This window comes from Thamnophis sirtalis, unplaced genomic scaffold (assembly GCF_051295495.1).
Source record: "Thamnophis sirtalis isolate CommonGarterSnake01/CBP01778 unplaced genomic scaffold, rThaSir2_p1.2 scaffold_1, whole genome shotgun sequence".
In the NCBI taxonomy this organism is placed as follows: Eukaryota; Metazoa; Chordata; class Lepidosauria; order Squamata; family Natricidae; genus Thamnophis; species Thamnophis sirtalis.
In genome coordinates, this window is record NW_028261381.1 from 25,729,405 (window position 1) to 25,750,173 (window position 20,769).

General features: G+C 40.8%; 1 protein-coding gene across 2 annotated transcripts in view; it reads left to right on the plus strand.

Moving 5' to 3' along the window:
• The first annotated feature begins 8,689 nt into the window (after positions 1-8,689).
• Positions 8,690-20,769, plus strand: part of STK39 (serine/threonine kinase 39) — a 127,932-nt gene continuing 115,852 nt past the window's right edge. Inside the window, exon 1 of one of the 2 annotated variants that reach the window (XM_014063738.2) lies at positions 8,690-8,963. In XM_014063738.2, coding sequence (XP_013919213.1) covers positions 8,819-8,963 — 145 coding nt within the window. In that variant the 5' untranslated portion in view covers positions 8,690-8,818. The remainder of the gene's footprint in view (positions 8,964-20,769) is intronic. The other variant, XM_014063740.2, reaches the window with a different exon arrangement.

Below are 20,769 nucleotides of genomic sequence, written 5' to 3' on the forward strand. Positions count from 1 at the left end.
CATCCTGTTCAACATATCTGGGGTTCCATCTTCTTAACGACTTTCAAGATTGGTTAACAACTGCAACTAGGAGTGCTAGAATTGTGGTCATTAAGCAAAGCAGTCATGTGACATCTTGCTTTTCTGCTCAACAATTGAGGTTCCAGTTCCAATTATAGCTGTAAGTTGAGAACTACCTATATTAAACATCCATGGAAATAGTTCCACTCAGTGACCATATATATTTTGTGTTAATTTTTTTAATTTTTTAAAAGTTTTATGATGTATGTTGCCCTGAGTGACTTGATGGGTGCCTATAAAGATCAAATAAATACATGTGGCTAGCTTACTTAATTATTATGGTGAAGGATTCTGCAGATATCCCTTACAAAACAGGTCAAAAGTACCATGCGAAAGATATGGAACAATTTCCACCTTGAGAGGAAGGACCAATAGTAGTATGTCTTAGTCTCCTTGAGAAGAATTGTCCATTTGAGGAGATTCTAATTCCATTTGTTCATCCCATTTCTGTTCTAGTAGGAACGGGTGGGATTCAGCCGGTACGGTATGGTTCGGGCAAACTGGTAGTTCCGACGATCAGTTGACCCCACCCACCCGCCCCTGCGCTAGTCTGTCCTATATTCCTTTGTTTGAAGCCCAGCTGATAGGCACGGCAGAGTGTATTGCTGTGCCTCAGCTGTTTTACTCACCGGGGCTGCAGTAGAAAGTAAGTTTTAGAGTGGTTTTCAAATGCATTGCACACATGCAGAGTGTGCGTTTGGCACGTGCGTTGTTATACCGGTTGAATCCCATCACTGGGTAGGAAGATTCAGAACTAGACACTTCCTTTGGCTTGCTTGAGGTTCTTTGTTTCCTTTTTTCACTTGCATCTTCACTGGAGCTTCCTATGCCTATATATATATCAGGTTTTTCCTCCTTCAAGATGTCTGCTGGATTGTTTGGTGGATACCCAAGGCCAGGTTATCTTATTTCTAGCGTCTTTACCGTTTTCAAGTCTATCTGCTCCTTTTCTTCTACACTTTTAGATCTTCACAGGTGATCAATATAGGGTGGACTTTTCTTTAGGAGTGGGGGACAAAGGTGGTATTCAGCAGGTTCTGACGAGTTCTGGAGAACCGGTAGCAGAAATTTTGAGTAGTTTGGAGAACTGGTAAATGCCACTTCTGACTGGCCCCGCCCTCATTTATTCTCTGCCTCCCGAGTCCCAGCTGATCTGGAGGGAATGGACATTTTGCAGTAACCTTCCCCTAGTGTGGGGAGGGAATGGAGATTTTACCGTATCCTTCCCCTGCCATGCCCACCAAGCCACTCTACACCCACCAAGTCATACTTTTAATCCCACCACTGGGGTGTGTGTGTGTTAATGTATTCCCATTTTAACCGGAACAAGTTTTATTATGGTTCCCCGTCTTGATGCAAGGGCTTTTCCTCATTGACATTGTTCAATCTAAAAATTGTAGAGATCTCAGTGTTTCTGATACTTTTTTGATATCTGTTTCTTTCTATTGAAACAGTGGTTCTCAACCTTCCAAATGCCGCAACCCTTTAAAACAGTTCCTCATATTGTAGTGCCCAACCATCAAATTGGTGTCTTGGTTCCCAAGACCATCGAAAATACGTGTTTTCCAATGGTCTTAGAGAACCGCTGTATTAAAAGACCATGATGCACAGAAGAACCTGAGAATTTTTACTAGAGATCTACATTGATCTTTCTCCAAAAGCTTTTGAAATCGTTTGCAATTAGGTCGAGGACCAATTTTCCATCCCTCTGATTTGGAGCCTCCAATGCAACTGGACATCTACTGCCCCTATCTTCAAAAATAGACCATTGGCAAGGATTTCACCAGCAAGAATGCCTCCTTCACTGTCAAACGAAACCAATGGTTTCTCCCCCCTCCCCAAATGAAATAAATAAGACAGTCCTTGCAAATGGACAGAAGATAACAATATCAAGTATTGTTGAAACTTGGAAAATATATATATTAATGGAAGGTATTTCAAAAACATGGCCTAGATCAGTGTTTCTCAACCTTGGCAACTTGAAGATGTCCGGACTTCAACTCCCAGAATTCCCCAGCCAGCATTCGCTGGCTGGGGAATTCTGGGAGTTGAAGTCCAGACATCTTCAAGTTGCCAAGGTTGAGAAACACTGGCCTAGATACAACTTGCCAAGATGTTACTTTGTAGTAGCAATAGCACCTACACTTATATACTGCATCATAGTGCTTTACAGCACTCTTGAAGCGGTTTACGGATCCATTTTACTGACCTTGGAAAGATGGAGCCAGTGAGGATCACACTCCTGGCAGTGAGCTGAATTAGTCTGCAATACTGCATTCTAACCACTGCGCCATCACCGCTCCAAGTAAAGACTTTCTAGCTCTAATTGCATACAGTAATATACCACCCCCACCCCCTTTCCATTTCCAGACAGAATCCATTTATTATAGGATGCTCAGTGCATGGTGGCTGAGATTTGAACATAAAATGCATTCTTTTCTCCTAATAGCTGCTCACATATCATTCTTTAATTGCTCGCTATTTTGCTCCATTAATTTATAAAAGGAGATTCATATATACGCAACCAAATGAAAAGCAATCAAATAGACTCCCTTTCTTTTGCAGTGGCTGAATCTGAGGAACATATATCATTTGAAAAACTTATACAGCTCAATTATTTGAATATAAGCCAAACAGCACAACATCTTAATACTTGACTATAGCAAATAAAATGGGGGAAATTACAGTTGCTTGACAAAATATAGGGCATGTTTTATTAGTACAAATTTCTCATAATATTGCATCAGAATCTCTTCCTTCCTTGTCAGTGAAAAAAAGATATAGATCACGTAAATAAGGTAGAGCAGACTAGTACGTTCAGACTTAACACACAATTCTGGATATATTTTCTCAGAATAAATCTTGCAGGGTTCTGGGCTACTTTATAGACGAAGCAGTTTGTGGACTTCCTTCATGTTAAATACAATAACAGATGTTTAATAGAGGGATTTGAAGGTTAGTGTAACATTTGGGCTAACCTGTTGACTCCCCACCCCTATTTTTTACATATATATGATGATTAGATATTGGGCGGATTTTATTATTAGACAGACACTTCCCCATCTGGAATATTTGTTTATTTAATATAGTATTTCTATTAAACATGGATGGGAAAGTTTATAAATATTTGTAGCTTGTTATATAAGGGCAAGAGAATCCATCCGCTTTTTTAAAATTTTCTTTTCAGCATCCAGCTGGAATAGATTATGGTTAATGTCAGATTTATTTGACATTTGGGTCATTTTTTGTACACAAAATTGTGTATTAAATTGTTGTTAGTGTTGTATTTGTTTGTTTTCTGTTTTGTATTTTACTCTTGTTGATAAAACACTATATATATATATATATATATATATATATATATATATATATATATATATATATATATATATATATGATGTATATGATGTATATGTATATGTATATGTATATGTATATGTATATGTATATGAATATGAATATTTGCAGGTTTCAGTGTGACTTTTCAACTAACAAACGTGGAAAATAATGTCAGGAATCCTCTAACAGAACAGGAAAGTTCCCCCACCCCCAAAAAGCGATGTCATTGTACTCATTTCACTGTACACTTTTAAATTACTCAGATTTGGCTTATACCATTGGTAGGTTTTGCTCTTTGTGCTATAAGCCATCCTGTGATTTATTTGATTTGGCCTAAATGTTGTGTAAATCCAATCAACACAGTTTGTAAATGATACTTTACGCTCTTGCATGTTGTGTCAATGCAACCAAGGGTAGTTCCTTCAATAAGCTACAGTTAAAAATAAAATGTGGATTAAAGCTAAAGGTTCCTCTCACACATATGTGCTAGTTATTCCAGTCTTTAGGGGATGGTGCTCATCTCCGTTTCAAAGCCAAAGAGTCAGTGCTGTCTGAAGACGTCTCCATGGTCATGGGCATGACTAAGGCGCAACAAATACTGCCTTCCCACCAAAGGTGGTTCCTATTTTTCTACTTGCATTTTTATATGCTTTCAAACTGCTAGGTTGGCAAAAGTAATGGGAGCTCACTCCATTACGCAGCACTAGGGATTCGAACCACCGATCTGCCGACCTTTCTGATCAACAAGCTCAGCGTCTTAGCCACTTCTTAGAAGTTCAATTTGAAAATCAGATTTTAAAAAACAACAACCCCAAACAAATCTAGTGCTGTTGGAATACAAGCAGAACCAGTGTATCTTCACAGAAACTAAACCACCAAGAAAAGAAAAATTACCAAAACATTCAATATTGGTGCGCTCCTACTTCCTCCTATGAAAAGTATATTAAAAATTTGGTAATTTCTCTTTAGGTATTTTAAGTATTTTAAACTACTGTTTTTGTTAAAGATTTATACCTTGTACTGGTTCTGGGAAGTGGGGTGGGGGGAGGGAAATTAAAAAAATAAATAAATAAAAATTGGTAAGTTCGAAGAATTTATTCTTAGACTTGACTTCCTCCCCCAGGCTTAAAGCTGACCCTGCTGTTAGCACCTAGCTTTTCTTACACTTAGTCTCTTTTATTAGGAACAAAGATTCTATTCTCATTTGTTCTCTTCTGTGTCTTTGTGTTGCTTCTGAATCTCATGATCCCTAAGCACCGTCCAGTGTTATTTTGACATAACCTTCAAATAAAGATTTACCCTGTCAGTAATAAGCAAAGTTAAACATCTTTTCAAAACTTACTTAGGTTTCCTTTTTAAATAAAGGAATGAATGAAAGTAGAACTTAATTAAGGTAGACTGCCAACATCTGAAGCAGAGAGAGATTTAAATCTTAGAACAAAACATTCTTCCATCTTTCAAAGTTTAGGTGAAATGAGGATTTTTAAAAGTGTTCCTTATTGGTGATCATGTTAACGCAATAATTGCTGGGAAGGTATACTATACACCTGTTAAGTATTTAGACTTAAGATTTTACAGCTGATGAGAATTTTGTTCAATAGGGAAGTCTATTCTATGATAGTCATAACTGCATGTTCCTGTAACTGGAAAAGGAAAACAAAGATTATATTCCAACTAGTTTTAGGTTATTAAAATTATGGTTTCCAAGCACTACAGAATGGAGAATGCATATTAGCATCTAAGGTGGAAAACAGAAAATATATGTATACATTCACACAACTACCCATCTCACCTTACAAAACAACACAACGAAAACACAAACTAGAGAACATCCTGTTTAAACAGAAAGCTAGTTCCTTCCAGAGAATAAATCATACCTGCCGGTGTTAATATGAAAAAGTAAATAGGCAAGTTGATGTAAAGCAGAAGATTACACTGTTTCATTATTTAAATTAAAACCACAGCAACAGTGAGACAGAGAATCTCTTATTCAATAAAATTCTCCTCTCCTTTTACTTTCTTTTGATCAAAATCTTTTTAAAAAGAAAAAAAAATCAGAACAGCTGAATTAAATCCTTTCTGCACTATTTGTCTATAAATATGTTGGCTAGATTTTTGGTATGGCATTATTTATTTAAAAAATATGCTTAGGATTGCACTGTAGAACTTTGTTTCAAAAGTTAAGATCTACAAGGAAAGCATTCTTAGAATCTAGTATGGAGTTGGGGGGAGGGGGGTTGAACTTGCTCTTGTCCATCATGACACTTCCTGTCTCCTAGTTAGCTAAATCCAGCCATGGTAATGCATATCTATGCCTAAACTATGCAGTTAAGCACTTAGGTAATCTCCAGGGTAACCCACATGCACAGACAAGCTTTTCCTGTACTCCTGGAAACAGCACGTATCTGGAATATACTGTTACTGGGCTTTTAGTGTGTAACTGGATTACAAGACCATATGTGCAACCCACACCAATTTCCTGTAGAGGCAAAAATTGCTTTGGGTTGGGGATGAAATTTTGAGGTTAAGTAGGTATTCTCACAAAATGGCTGCCCTGAAAAATGGCTACCCTGCTGGGTACAGCATGCTCATTCATCCGAATATGAAAACATCCTAAAGATGACCTCTACCACTTAGAAGTTTTTCTGCAGGGTAAATCTGATATTAGATGCTGCAGCTTTGCTCAATAGCACACCAGCTTTGTTTGCAATTTTATTATAAGGGGGGGAAATAATCAGCTGGGCCAGAAAATAGATTGCAAGAATCACCAAATTGTCTAGATTTATTACTTGAAGGTTTTTTTTTTAATGAATAAAGCTAGTTTGAAGAGGATGGACATCAGTTATGGGTATTTTGCTTCTATCAATAGTTTACTACTTTGTTCTACAAACCTATCACCAAAAAATGGTTTCTCCCCAAAAAGAGTTTAAAATAGTTATCACTAAATAGCAACTCCTAGTGCATCTTACTGCTAGCAGTGCTGCTAGGAAGAGCTGTTTGTTTATTATTATTAAATTTATATGCCACCAATGTCCGGAAGTCACAGCATGTAGGATAAGTATACTTTGTCCTAGAACAATTATGTGATCATTATGTTAACTCAACAATGAAGAACTATTTGCACATGTTCAGAAAGACGTCTGGACTGTGACATGACGACTCATAAACTTGTCATCATGTTTGCCACATTACACAACATTTTGCTATGTTGTTTTCCTCTTCAACCTGTTCACCCCTAAATATATTGGATTTCCATGCCCAATGCCTCTCTGAGGATCTGAAGTCAAAAACACCTGGAAAATAGCACCAGGTTGGGATGTGAATAACACAAGCAAAGCATTTAGAGGTAGTATAGTTGTCAAGGGATTAAACAAGAGTAAAAAGATCAAAGCTCACTTTAGTGACCAATTTTTTTCTGTTGGTATGTTGGAAGAAATGTCCATCTGGGTTCAGTTCCAAGTGGGGAAAAAGACACAGGAAACATGGAGGCTGCTTGAAAAGATGGTTTAATGGTGGACAGGATCACATGGCTTGAGTTCCTGAGCAGAAAAGGGGAGAGAACCTGAGAATCCCTGGGTTTTAGGCCCCCTCTGGGCTCCCACCTGTTTCCTGTTTCTGTGTAAGAAATGTATTCTGATTGGCAGTCAGACTCCCAGGGATGGGAGGGAGGGTCTTAGCTAACTTTGTAGATTGTATGCTAAATTTGGTTGAAACTTGGTGGGTGATGCAATGAAGGGCAATGAGATGGGGTAGATCTTGGTTATGTAGAATAGGCTGGGTCAGGCCTTAATGGCCCATTGAGGGAGCACAGTTTCTGCCTGAGTTTCTACTTCTCTTTAGGGGAAATATTCTGCCTTTTTAATATTTCCTAAAATATTTCATTTTCTAGGAGCGGGGTGGGTTTTTTTTTTAATTCCTACAGGTACAGCCTAGAGGACGATAGCCCTGATCTTCAGATGAACTGTGTGCTTGGAAACTCAGGAGAAAAATGCTTGCCTTTTATTATAGCATTAATTAATTTAGTTCAATCCAGCCATTTTAAAAGCTAAAATGGTTGACAATAAAAAAGAAACTATAGTATTTTCTTTCAGATGGCTGTTTCAAGAAAGTGGAATGCCATAATAGTGTTCTAGAACAGGGCTAAGTAAACTTAATAACTTCCAGATATTTTTCACTAGCAAGTCTAGCAATCATTTCTAATTAGGTAAGAGGTTGTACAGTACAGTTCTTTAATGTTTAGATTGTCTTGAGTTTCTCCAGAAGGAAATAATTGCCTTGCAAAAAAAAAAGTCAAAATAAAACAGGTTTTTGGCCCGCCACTTTGTAAAGCAAGACTTTGCTGTAATAAAAACAGTTTCCACAACATTTCTTGCATAAAATGTACTTAAAAAAAACGCGAATTAAAAAGAAAGCTATTGATAAAACAGTCCGTCCGGCAGATAACTTTTTGGATAAATTTAAAAACTTTAATAATGCTTGGAGTCCTGTAGGGCCATTTGCCGCTCCTTTCTCAATATCTAATTACATCGCTGCCAACATCTTTTGCCAGACTTGGTTCCGGTTATCAGATACGGGCTGCAAAACTTCGAAGGACGACTCGCTAGGAGCAGAAATACATTTCTCCTCTCTGCCTTCTAGGGGCGGCCTGGAGTTTTGCCTTGGGCAGGGGGTTGGACTAGATGACCTGCAAGGTCCCTTCCAACTCTGTTAATCTGTTAAACCAGATTTGGTGTCCTTTTAAGAAAGTTAGGAATACCGCCCCACCCACCCCGGGCGCTTTAGCTCCAGCTATTGAGCCTGAATTAAAGTTAGCAGTATTATTATGAGTATTATTCCTAACTGGCAAGAAAAGTTTCGTTTTAACTTTTGGAGCGCATGTTGCCTCTTTCTCCCCAAAAGATCTACCCAATGGCTCTCTTATCAGATACATCTTATCGGTGTTGACTCGGAAGTAAACCGTGCAAATGTTCCAGGGGGCGGACTTCAAACATCAAGTTGCGCCGCTGGCTTCCAGAGTAAAATCTTATTGAATCCACCGGGCTTTCCTTTACAGTTACGGAGGATCGGGGGCAATCTTTTCCTCTGCCGTCGCTTGATCAACTTGCAGATCGCGCCCTCGCCGGCCGGCCTCCCTCCTCCGCGTGATTTCGCCCTTGTAATCAGCCTTTCGGATCGTCAAGTCGATCAGCTGCTAATTCTCATTCCGCTTGGCAACTTCTGCTTCGCCGGCGTGCAGCTTGAAGCCTCCGCCCCCTCGGTGCGCTCCCTCCCTCGCCGTGTGGCTGGCTGGCTGGCTGGCAGGAAGGATGGGAGAGAGAGAGGGAGGGAGGGAGGGAGCGAACTGCAGATGAGGGTTAAAGGTGCTGCTGGCTGGAAGTTTGAAGAAGGTCGCCGCTTGTGAGCGAGCTCCGGCAGCATCATGGCGGAGCAGAGCGACTCGCCCGTTCATGTCCAACAGCCTCAGCCGGCGCCGGCTGCACCGCCGCCCCCGGCTCCTACTCCTGCACCTCAAGCCGCCGGCTGGCCCATTTGCCGGGACGCCTATGAACTGCAGGAGGTGATCGGTCAGTTGGCACACAGAAGGGAGCAGGCTTCTATGACTGGGGGTGGGTGGGGATAGGAGGAAAGAGGGATGGCTGACTCAGTGCGGGGGGAGAGAGAGAGAGAGGAGCAAATGCTTCGTCAGCCGGCTTTGGGGCCTACCGGCGTTTTTGTGTTACCGAAGCCCGGCGGCTTCTCATTGCGGCGGATGCGCCCCGCCACTGCAGTGTCTGCTGCAGCTGCAAACTTGACTTCCTCCTCGCCTCGCACCTTCCTCTGTTGCAACGTTCCATCTGTTTGGGGAGGGGGGAGAGGAGGGGCGGGCGCGTTCTAGAACGCTCAGGGTAGGGTTTTTGACTGGAGGGGGGCGAGGCAGCGACGCCTGGGGGGCATCCGAGCCTCCCTCCCTCTCTCCCTCCCCCCTCCCTCTCTTCCCCTCCCTCTCCCTTTCTCCTCTGTTTCTTCGTCCTTCTCCCCCTCCCTTTCTCTCCCCCTATCCTTTCCCCCCTCCATCTCTTCCCCCTCCCTTTCTCTCCTTCTCTCCCCTCCCTCTCTCTCCCTCTCTCCCTTCCCCCCTCCCTCCCTTCCTCCTTGGCTCCTGGCTTTCCTCTCCCCCTTGGGTTTTGTCGCAAGTAGTATTTTGGCTCTTGCTGTCCTGAGGGTAGATCCCCTCGAAGTTGCCTCGGCACTTCTTCTCCACTTTCTAGAAGAGAAGCTTGGAATATCCCTAACTTTTCTTCCCCTCCCTCCTCCCTTCTCCCTTCCCTCCCTCTTTTGCTGCTGTAATTACACCCAAATGGCGAAATGTGTAACTAATCGCTGACCTCTCCCACTCTTCTCTTTTTTTCTTCCTTCCTATGAACATCTGTTTTCTCCAGCTGCAGAGAGTCTCGCCCGATGTACGGGTCTCCCCCCCAAAAGCCACATTGCCATTTTTAGATGACTTGTGGAATGATCTCGTGGCTGGTGCAGTCGAGGGATGATGGCTCTGAGGTTGCTCCTTTTTTCCACATCTTTTTGTTTCTGGCCTCTACCCCTTTTGGGTTTCATTTGATATTAGCATTTGTGGTTTTTAAGACGGGGCTTTTTGGCGTGTCTGGAAACACTGGAAACACACCATCAGTTGCCATTCTGAGCTTGTAGTTTTAATTGTGCCCAATCATTCCTCTGCTGGGTTCACATAGAGATACTATGATAGTTTTACCCAGAGAAGCAATGTTAGTGCAAGTGCAGCATTTGTTTCTTGCTTCTCTTCTGTTTCTGAGAGAACAGAGCCCAGTGGGGGAGGGGAATGACGTGGATGCTCCATTGGCCTTTAGTTGGTTTTCCGGCTAGGTTATATGGATAAGGAGGCCAAAAATCAGCAGGGGAAAAAAAAACTTAGCGGCAATCCAGGAATTTTTATTATTTTCCAAGCTGTACTCTTCAATCATCATTGGATACTCTGGCCTCCAGTTCATCTTGCAATTGTTCTCCAGTTCATCTTACAATTTCACCAACTGCTGGAACACTGAAAAGGAAATAATGATAATAATAATAAAAAAACCCAATGGAAACTGGCTTTCCATCTGCTGCTCTGACCCAAATGTTTGAAAAGATTCAGACATTCTGTGTCTGCTCCCCTTGGGGAAGATGCCGCTCTTTTATGTTCCGCCTAGCTAAAAATGGCTAAGTTAGCAATCTTCCCCCTCCTTTTAATCCATTTTATTTTCTGTACCGACTATCATTCATAGGCCTTCTTTGTCTTATGGGGGGGGGGGGTTACAAAATATCTGAAAGGTGCTGTTTAAATTATCTAAACTATCCTGTTTTTCTGATCTGGCAGAAGTGTCTAGCAAGTTTCCAACTCTGGAGTTTGACATTCTGCAGGCATGCAGAATGTGGAATTGTCCACAGCTGAAGAAAATAAAGGAAGAATGGCTTGTCCTGTCTACTTCCTTAAAGAATGAGGTTGCACTCTCTATGGCTCACTGAAATTACTCAGCTTCAGTAATCTGAACGGCTTACCTTTGGATCTGTAGATTGCATTATTCTATTTATTAGATGCTCTCAAACATTCAGAAATAAGAACGGTAAAAGCAGTTATCAAGAAAGAACATTACAGGGATCATAAAATCACAGTAACCAGCCCGATTACACATTCTGATATGCAAATATCTGTGATTTGTGCAATTTTCTTTGTGGAGGAAAAATGAAACTTCTGTACGAGGAGATGAGACATATGTCTGTGTTGCAGGCTAGTTAGGTAAATTGTACCTTGTGCTGAATATTTAGACTTCCAAAAATACTTTTCTGGAAATAAGCAAATAGAAGGTCTGCCATCCATTGTTTGACATTGATTGGAATTTGTAAGCCTTTGTGAGGAAATGGACAAAAACTGACTAAAAGGATATTTACACATGTGATGGTATTAGGTTTTTATCTAACCTTTTAAATCTGTAACTCAAAGTGGGGAACATTTATTTCCCCTACTTCATATTTTACCACAACAAAAATCCCATGAGGTGGGTTGGTTTAGCTGGCCCAAAATTACACAGCTGTTTTCCATGAAGAACAGAGGCCTGGAATTCAGTCTTCTGTTTTTCAGGCCAGCATTTTACCACTATTCCAAACTGGCACTCAATTACCTAAATATTGAGTAACCTTTTATCTTACAATTCAGTCTTCAGCATTTTTGTTTATACATTAATTCTATTGAAGTATCCTACCCCTACTTAAGTACTAGTTTAGACCTATTCGATCTAGCTACTAAAATCAAGACACCCACTTAATGCAAGCAAACAAAGCTGTTGCAGATTTTTGTAGACCAAATGTGACCCTAAATTATTACTTCATAATAAACCTATATGTTGAAACAGCACTACTTGCATTAACCTTCCTAAAATCCTTATTATATCCTACGTTCATATCAGAGAATTCTATTCATCTGTAAATCTCAATCTGAATTAATTGCATAGTATATTTAAATGGAGGTGTAAATTTATATTCAGACTGATAGACAGTAGATCCAATTTTTCTAATTTAGATCTACTGAAGAAATATGCATATTAATTGGTTGCTATAGGAATTAACATGTCTGTAGCAAAAGAGATTTTTAAACAATTGAGCATAATTGGAAACAGCCTTCTGTCCATAAATTTTTTGAACTCCCAAGTGTGTCCTCAACTAGGGGGCTATAATAATATTAAGGATCAGTATCTGACATGTATTAAAAAAAAACAATAGAATAATAATCCAGGACAACCAGTACAAATGTATATTTGGGAGTAAGAACCATGAGTTCAACTCGGCTTATTCCGAAATAAGGTGCTAAGCATGAAAGCTATGATAACGTTTGACCGTGAGAGTCTGACATTTTTGCCTCTAGTTTCTTACAAAGAAAAGCCACCTTTAACTGCTGATCTGTATATAATTTCAGATAAGGTTCATCTTTAATTCTCTGTTTGAAACGGGGCTGGATAAACTGCATGCAGTACTCCAGAGCAATTTGTGATATAGTTGCTGCCTCCTTCCTGGTGGCTGACCCACAGACAATCCAGAGTGCCTTCTCACCACAGATTGGGGACACTTTTTGCCTGGGAGTGCAAACCCCAAAACAGTTCATTGTCATCAAGATAGTTGAACCTGTTAGGAAGTGTTCGTCCTATTATTACTGGCTACCTACTAGGTGTTCGATTTTCTTAACTTTGTATTTGCACATTAGGGGGTGACAAGGGTATATGTCCCAGATTGCATTTAGGGGGATATTTAGTTTAAGAAATTATACAGAGATGTTCTGAGTTTTCCAGGAGACAGACAGGTGGGTGACGATAATTCCTGCTTTAAAATTGATGGGAATGTCTTGGACACAAAAGGACAAGATCAATAATAATCTCATAAACATATGGTGAAAAGCATTTTGAGTTCATGTAATTGTTTTGGATTATCTTAATTATTATTGAACATATGAAGAGCCAAGGTGGCGCAGTGGTTAAATGCAGCACTGCAGGCTACTGCTAGATCAGCAGGTCAGCGGTTCAAATCTCACCGGCTCAGGGTTGACTCAGCCTTCCATCCTTCCGAGGTGGGTAAAATGAGGACCCAGATTGTTGGGGGCAATATGCTGACTCTCTGTAAACCGCTTAGAGAGACCTGAAAGGCCTATGAAGCGGTATATAAGTCTACTGCTAAGTCTACTGCTATAATTACTGTTCAGATGAACCATAGTGCATTAAGCCATAGTTTACTAGCTGCAGTTTTTGCTAAAACAAACCATATTATAACACCCTCTTTCTTTTAACCATAAAATAAAGTACTGAACATATCCCAGAACAGAAGGTAGCTAATTAGATTCACACATCTTATTAACTCATAAGGTGGTTTGTTTAGTTTTAACTTAAATTTATTAGTTGCAAATCCTGCGTTATGGCGTTAGTATCCTATATGTGTTACTATCACTGACTTCACACATTTTGCACAAAGCCTTAGTTTATGTAATTGTAACTTGTTAAATAAAACACCAGATTGGATTCAAATTCTGCACTTAGCCAAAACCAGTCAGTCTGTGGAATAGTTTAGCTCAATGGGTGAAATAATCACTTTCTGTAATCGTAGTGAGAGGCACGGCATATTGTTATCTTCATTTAAATGGCTCTATATGTCTTTTGAACATTGGGCTGGCATTGCCCATAAAGTCACTGCTTTTTAATGTCAGGTTCCACAAGATGTCTTAGAAAAAAGTAAATTCAGTTTTGCCAACCCTTACAATATGTTCTCCTATTTCAGGTGTTGCATATTGGTCTGTAAATCCTACAGTATGGCACTCTGCAAAGGGTGTTGTCTTGGAAGCTAAGCCACTGAGGGGCAGAGAAATACAGCAATTGTAGGTTTGCTAGTCCTCCCCCCCCCCCCCCCCGCCCCAAGTGTAGAGAAAAAAAATTGGCTGCTGAAAAGGCCACAGTGGAATATTGGGCTGGCAGGGGAATGGACAGGTAGAACCATACATGAACATTTTCTTGCTTATTGGAGTAAGAGTGCTCTTGACTCCCAAATAAATTGCATGATGGTGCCTTGTATATTCGGTGGCTGAATTTACATAAATCTCTGTTATGAGGGACGTGGTGGCTCAGTGGCTACGACCCTGAGCTTGTCAATCAAAAAGGTCACCAGTTCGGCAGTTCGAATCCCTAGCACTGCGTAACAGAGTGAGCTCCTGTTACTTGTTGCAGCTTCTGCCAACCTAGCAGCTCGAAAGCATGTAAAAATGCAAGTAGAGAAATAGGGACCACCTTTGGTGGGAAGGTAACAGCGTTCCGTGCATCTTCTGTGTTTAGTCATGCCGGCCACATGACTATGGAGATGTCTTCAGACAGCGCTGGCTCTTTGACCTTGAAATGGAGATGAGCACTGCCCTCTAGAGTTGGGAACGACTAGCACATACGTGTGAGGGGAACCTTTACCTGTTATGACAGAAACCAGACATTTTGGATTTATGTTTCGAATCCAACATACTTTTAACTCAGGAGTTATGCTATTTGAATCTGGTATAGCTTTTCAAAGTTCCCATCCTCCCCAAATAAAAAGTATAGAGCCAGCATTTCGTAATCTTTTCCTATTCATTCTTTATTCCACCTCCACACCAATGTGAAGATTAATCGAAGTTTGTACAATAGCTGTTGACTCCTTTTTTCTAAATTTGGATTGGGTGTATTCCGGTCCTGATTCGCTATACTCCCTGAATGAGTCTAAAAATAAAAAATAAAACCCCTGCCAGCAGCTAGTTTTACTGAAAATATAGTTGAGGGCGGATATATAGTCTCGCAATATTTGCAGGGTCATCATGCAAAAAGAAGAGATGGACTTTCTTCTCTGTGACCTCAGAGGGCACAAGCAGAACCCACGGGCCCAAACTACAAAGAAGAAAGTTCAGTCGAGACGTCAGAACAAATTTTATGACTATATGACCTCTCAGGCTGACCTCTCAGGCTGAGAGGTCATATAACGTTCTGTGCTTTTGTTGTTGTTAGTTGTGAGGTCGTGTCCAAGCCATCGCGACCCCATGGATGACGTTCCTCCAGGCCTTCCTGTCCTCCACATCTGCCGGAGTCCACTTAAGCTCACACCTATTGCTTCAGTGAACGTAACTGTCTGAAATGCCCACTTGCAGAACAGTTCATACTTTGAACTGTTTTTGCAAAGCCTGGATTTTGCTTCTTGTTTGGTGTGTTGTCAGGGTTGAGATTGCAGCAATTGGATAATTGTGCCCAGCTTCCTCTTCCTGATGGCCGCATCAGTAGCTGGCAAATGGTATCTTCGCTAATTAAATTGTCAAAGGAAATGGGAGCCAGATTGTCCTGGCTTTGGAGAGAGAGACGGCAGCCTATCTGTGACGAGAAGAAGGGGAACACCCTCCTTTTGTGTACTCTGCTTCCAAGAATAATAAGGGAAGCACAATAATGCCAAATATTTATAGAGCACTTGGGTATGTGTGTGTGTATTAGGTTTTGAAAAAGTTGTGTGATGTGTTCTCATGGGGATCCTTATACAATCTTGTCGATCGTCTGTATCGTTATGATTTGCTAGATGGTGATGGGCCGCAGTTGAGTCTGCCTAATGCGAAGTTGTGGTGTCAGCTGGAATGGGGGCCTTCTTAGTTCACTGTGGCATTTGTGAGCTTTGGTGCTGCCAGTCTGTGCTTGAAAAAGGCGTGTAGCACTGTGCAGAGACAGTGGCCTATCTGTGGGCCGTCTCTTCTGCTCTAGGGCAAACACTGTTGCCCTCTCTTAACCAAGATTCCTAAAATTAGCAGATAGAACAAACATTTCTTCTATTCTCTGTCTGCCATGCTTCAGTTAGGACTTTGTGCCTCCTACCCAAAAGTATCTTGCACATTTATTTTATATTTATATGTGTGTGTGCTTGTATTAGAACAGGCAGAATGATTCAGAGGAAAATATCTATCTTATCTATCATCTATCTATCATCTGTCTGTCTATTTATCTATCTATATGATCTATCATCTGTCTGTCTATCATCTATCAATCTGTCTATCATCTATCAATCTGTCTATCATCTATCAATCTGTCTATCATCTATCAATCTGTCTATCATCTATCAATCTGTCTATCATCTATCAATCTGTCTATCATCTCTCTCTCTCTCTCTCTCACACCTATCTATATCATCTATCATCTACCTATATCATCTATCAATCTGTATCATCCATCTATCTATCTATCTATCTATCTATCTATCTATCTATCTATCTATCTATCTCACCTATTTATATCTATCATCCATCCATCCATCCATCTTACCTACCTACCTACCTACCTACCTACCTACCTACCTACCTACCTACCTACCTACCTACCTACCTACCTACCTACCTACCTACCTATCTATCTATCTATCTATCTATCTATCTATCTATCTATCTATCTATAATATTCAGTTCTTGGGAATCTCTTTTAAAATATAAAATGCTCAGTGAGAAAGATTCCCAAAATTCACTGTCAATGTAAGCAAATATCTCTGAATGGATTTATATATCATAGTAAGCTCTGTTTTGTTTTAACTGTAGTATCTTAAATAACTCACTCAGATGTCATTCTGAGAGACATATCAGAGAAACAGCAGCATGGCATGGTGTAGTATGTGAACCCACCCATAATATTAGATAACCTTGAGTCTATATTAATTGGTTAATAAGATTTGATTGGAATAAACTAACTAAACTACAGCATAGCAACAGTTAAATCCTCCAGATGCGTGACACTGCAAATTCCAGAATTCTTAGCTATTCTATCCATTGACTCTGCTGACTTGAAGTGCTGGTGATTTATTTATAGATATTCATATATTGCCTGGTTTCCAGAATTCTGGGCATTCACAACATAGGATTAGAATGTAAACAACTCAAAAATAGAATCCAGCCCAAACAAGAGTAAAATGGTAGCCAGTCGCCATGCAATAAAGCAGTACTATCAAGGGGGTGGGGATCTTATCAAACTACAATCTGGTAGATCAATGGAGCTTTGTGTAAGATCAATAGAGAGGTGGGCCAAGCAGCCTCTGCAGGCAAGGATTTAAATAGTGGTGTAATATAAGCCATTGCAGAGAAGGATTGCTTTTATTTATTTATTTAAATAATGTATATGGTCACCCAACTCTTGGCTTTTGAGTCCATGTCCTCCTGATTTCTTACAGGGGTTGAAGTCTTAATCATTATCTTCTTATTGATTCACATGGACTAGGCAGATTCATTATGGGGCTTTCTATAGGATCCAAACTGGGTTTTTAGACTTGTGCTGGAGCCTATGCTCTGGGAATTTCTCTCTAATGGAATATGTGCTTTGGGCTATTTATTCTATGCATAGTATTTATGTGTGCCTGGTTGTATGTGGCTTTTTATTTGTTGATTGTGTGTTGATAGCCGACAATTAAGTCGTTGGCTGTAAAAAGCCACAAATAACCAGGCACCACATTCTATACTATGCAAAGTGCACCTTCCATTGGAGAGAAGATCCCAGAGGATGGGCTCCAGCACAAGTCCAGAAGCTCGGAAGATTTAAACCTCTGGTCCCAATGACCGACCTAGATGGTGGATCCTGCAACATTATTCTGGGACATGTATATTTACCTTAATTTGTTTTGTATAGGATCCAGCATAAAATTCTGTGAAAGGGGAAAATGCATCATCAGTTAGTAAGAACACTCTGCTTTTCTCTCTTATATAAATAGAATCCTATCACTAGAAACTCCTGCTGCAAAATGATAACATAACCTTCTTATTGGAATTAATAGCAACCAATTCAGCACTTTGATGCTTCAAATATCAGGTGAGGGGGTGGCAGAACCAACACGTTTCCACACTATTAATTCCCTTCCCTTATGAAAGCACCCTCCTGTTTATAGGCATCCAAATTGTTCTAGAATAGGGATGTCAAACTCAAGGCCTGGTGGGGGGCAGATCTGGCCCTCGGGGTGCTTAGATCTGGCCCGCAGGGTCACCCTGGAAATAGTGAAGGACTGGCCTTTCTGCCAGCAAAAATGGAGGCCCTCCTGAGCTCTGTTTTAGCTGGCAGAGGGTTGCAGGAGGCCATCCCAGCTAAAAACACAGCTCGCAAGGGCTGCACGTGGTCCCCTGAGCACCGTTTTTGCTGGCAGAGGGTTGCAGGAGGCCATCGCAGCCAAAAACGGAGCTTGGGAGTTTTTGCTGGCAGAGTGCTTGGGCCATCACAGCCATCCCTGACACAAATGACATGCTGACCACACACACCTCAGCCCCCCCCCCCCACCTCGAGGTCAAACAACCCTGATGCGGCCCTCAATGAAATCAAGTTTGACACCCCTGGCCTACATAGTCATTTATTGAGAAACAAGGTAACAGATTGATAAGGCACTTGTGGGGTTAAATTTCCCTCTTTCATTCTCTGGATCTTTGCCCTGATTTGACTATGGTAGTTGGTGTCCCAGTATATAGAATTAACATGGTTTGATTTCTGTCTCATGATTAATGCTAATATGTAATTAGTGTAATGAGATAATGGGCATCTTAATATTCAGGGGACAGATGCTTTGGGAAGCTTCCGATAAGATACATAGTACTTAGGAAGTTTGTGGAAATATGTCTTTAATGTTGGGAAGGACGTTTACATAAAAGGAGCTGAGAGAATAACTTCTTGTGTAAATGTATGCATTGAGGACATACGGTTTTGGAGACAATCTTTGAACGAGAGTTGATAGGCACATAGGCGCTAGTGAAATATGTAAACAAGGCACGCATGAGAATAGCAAAAGAAGGTTTTCATTGAATTAATGTCTTCCAGTCTTGGGAAGTTTTGGGTGTTCTTGAGGGAGGCAAAATGGAAGATTGTCATATATCACCTTTTTTACAAGTTTTACTGAAATTGAAAGTTGTCCAAGATTGCTCCTGTTACATGTTACCTTTATCTCGGTGGAATTCATTTAACATAAATTCATCAACAATTGTATCCTACTGTAATTAGCTTGGGAGATCTTCTATTGGGACTTTCCATTCATATCACTCCTATGTTGATGCAGCCCTGCTACAGAAGGATAGCTTGCTCATTCTGGTGTAGTCATCTGGCATTAAAAGAAGATCCCTAGATAGGAATCATATAATTCCCGTGAAGTAAAAAATAATATCCCACTGAGTATCTGTGATACTAATGGGAATAAACTGCAGCATTGCTATCAAACCTTATTTGAAAATTCAAGGTTGTCGTACTATTTATCAGATCATTAAAAATGTATCTTTGGGGTGCTGTTTATTTATCTTTATTTTATGTATTAAACATATACCCTGCCACTTTCTATCTGGAATCAAGATGATAAAGAGAAATAAAAAAAATATTAAATGTTTTAAAGAATAAAAAGAACATTGTCAAAATTAAGACTAGTCTAAAACAGCAGTTGTTAAAACAGGACTCAGTTCAACCGGCAACCAAAAGGGTTATTTAAACAGAAAATTTCATCATTTCCCTAAAACGGGGGAGAATGAGGACCAGTCACTTCTTGGGAGAAAATACTACACAATTCGGAAGCCAAGTAGAAAGTCTTCCTCATGTATTAGAGGACTAAATGTCTGGCAGTGAGGAGGATCAAGAAGACCAGTTTTGCTGATCTAAGTAACTACATGGGTTCATACCAGGAAATGCAGTCATTCAGACAATTAAGTTCTAAATAGTTTAGGGGTTTAAAGGTGAATCTTAAATTGTGCCTGGTAAATAATGGGCAACTACAAGTAGTCTTCAACTTACAACCACAATAAAGCCCAACATTTATGTTGCTCAGTGAGAAATTGTGAGTTTTGCCCCATTTTATGACTTTTCTTGCCACATTTGTTAAGTGAATCACTGCAGTTAAGTTAGTAACACAGTTGTTAAGTGAACTTGACTTCCCCATTGACTTCCCTTGTCAGAAGGTTGCAAAGGTGATCACGTGAGCCTGGGACAATGCAACCATCATAAACATGAGCCAGTTGTCAAGCATTCAAATGTAAATCACATTCGATCATGGGGATGCTGCGATTGTAAGTGTGAAAAATAGTTATAAATGACTTTTTTCAGTGCCGTTGTAACTTTGAACGGTCACTAAATGAACTGATGTAGGTTGAAGACTATCTGTAGCGCTTATTCTTTTTAAATTCAGTTCTCTTACCATCCCCCTAGTGGTCATATTTGCTCTAGTCAGCAGTCAAGTTCCATGATGGCATGTGTGCCACAGGTGGCCCAACGGAGCCATCTGTGGGCATGTGAACCATCGCCCAGGTCAGCTCCACTGCACATGTGTGTGCGCCTCCTGCTGGCCAGCTGATTTTCAGGTCCCTGCTGGGAGACCCAAGTGCATGCGCGGGGATGGAAGGTGTCGTGTGCACGCATGGGAGGTGGAGGGGGGTCATGCGCACATGTGCAGGGATAGGGATGTGGTGGGATCCCCCCGCACCCCATTTTTGGTTCCTGGAGGCTTCAGGGAGGTCTGCTAGCACCAAAATGGGGGTCCCATGGGGGGTAGGGGTGTCACATGTGGATTTGCGGGGGCGTGGCCTGCAGGTTGGAGCATTGGATTATGTGTGTTGGCACTCTTGTGTGCGCTATTGCGAGTGTGTGTGTGCTTTTGGCACCCGAGGAAAAAAAGGTTCACCATCACTGGTCTAGTTGCTCCATTTTGTACTAACTGCAGTTAGAAAGTGCTGTTCAAGTTCGCTGAGCAAAGCATATAACAGCAGCCAAGAGAAGAAGGTAGGGATGATCATTGCTAAGTGTAGTGTCACAGAAGGATCCTAGCTAACATAGCCTTCATTTGCAAATCTAGTGATAACTGGGA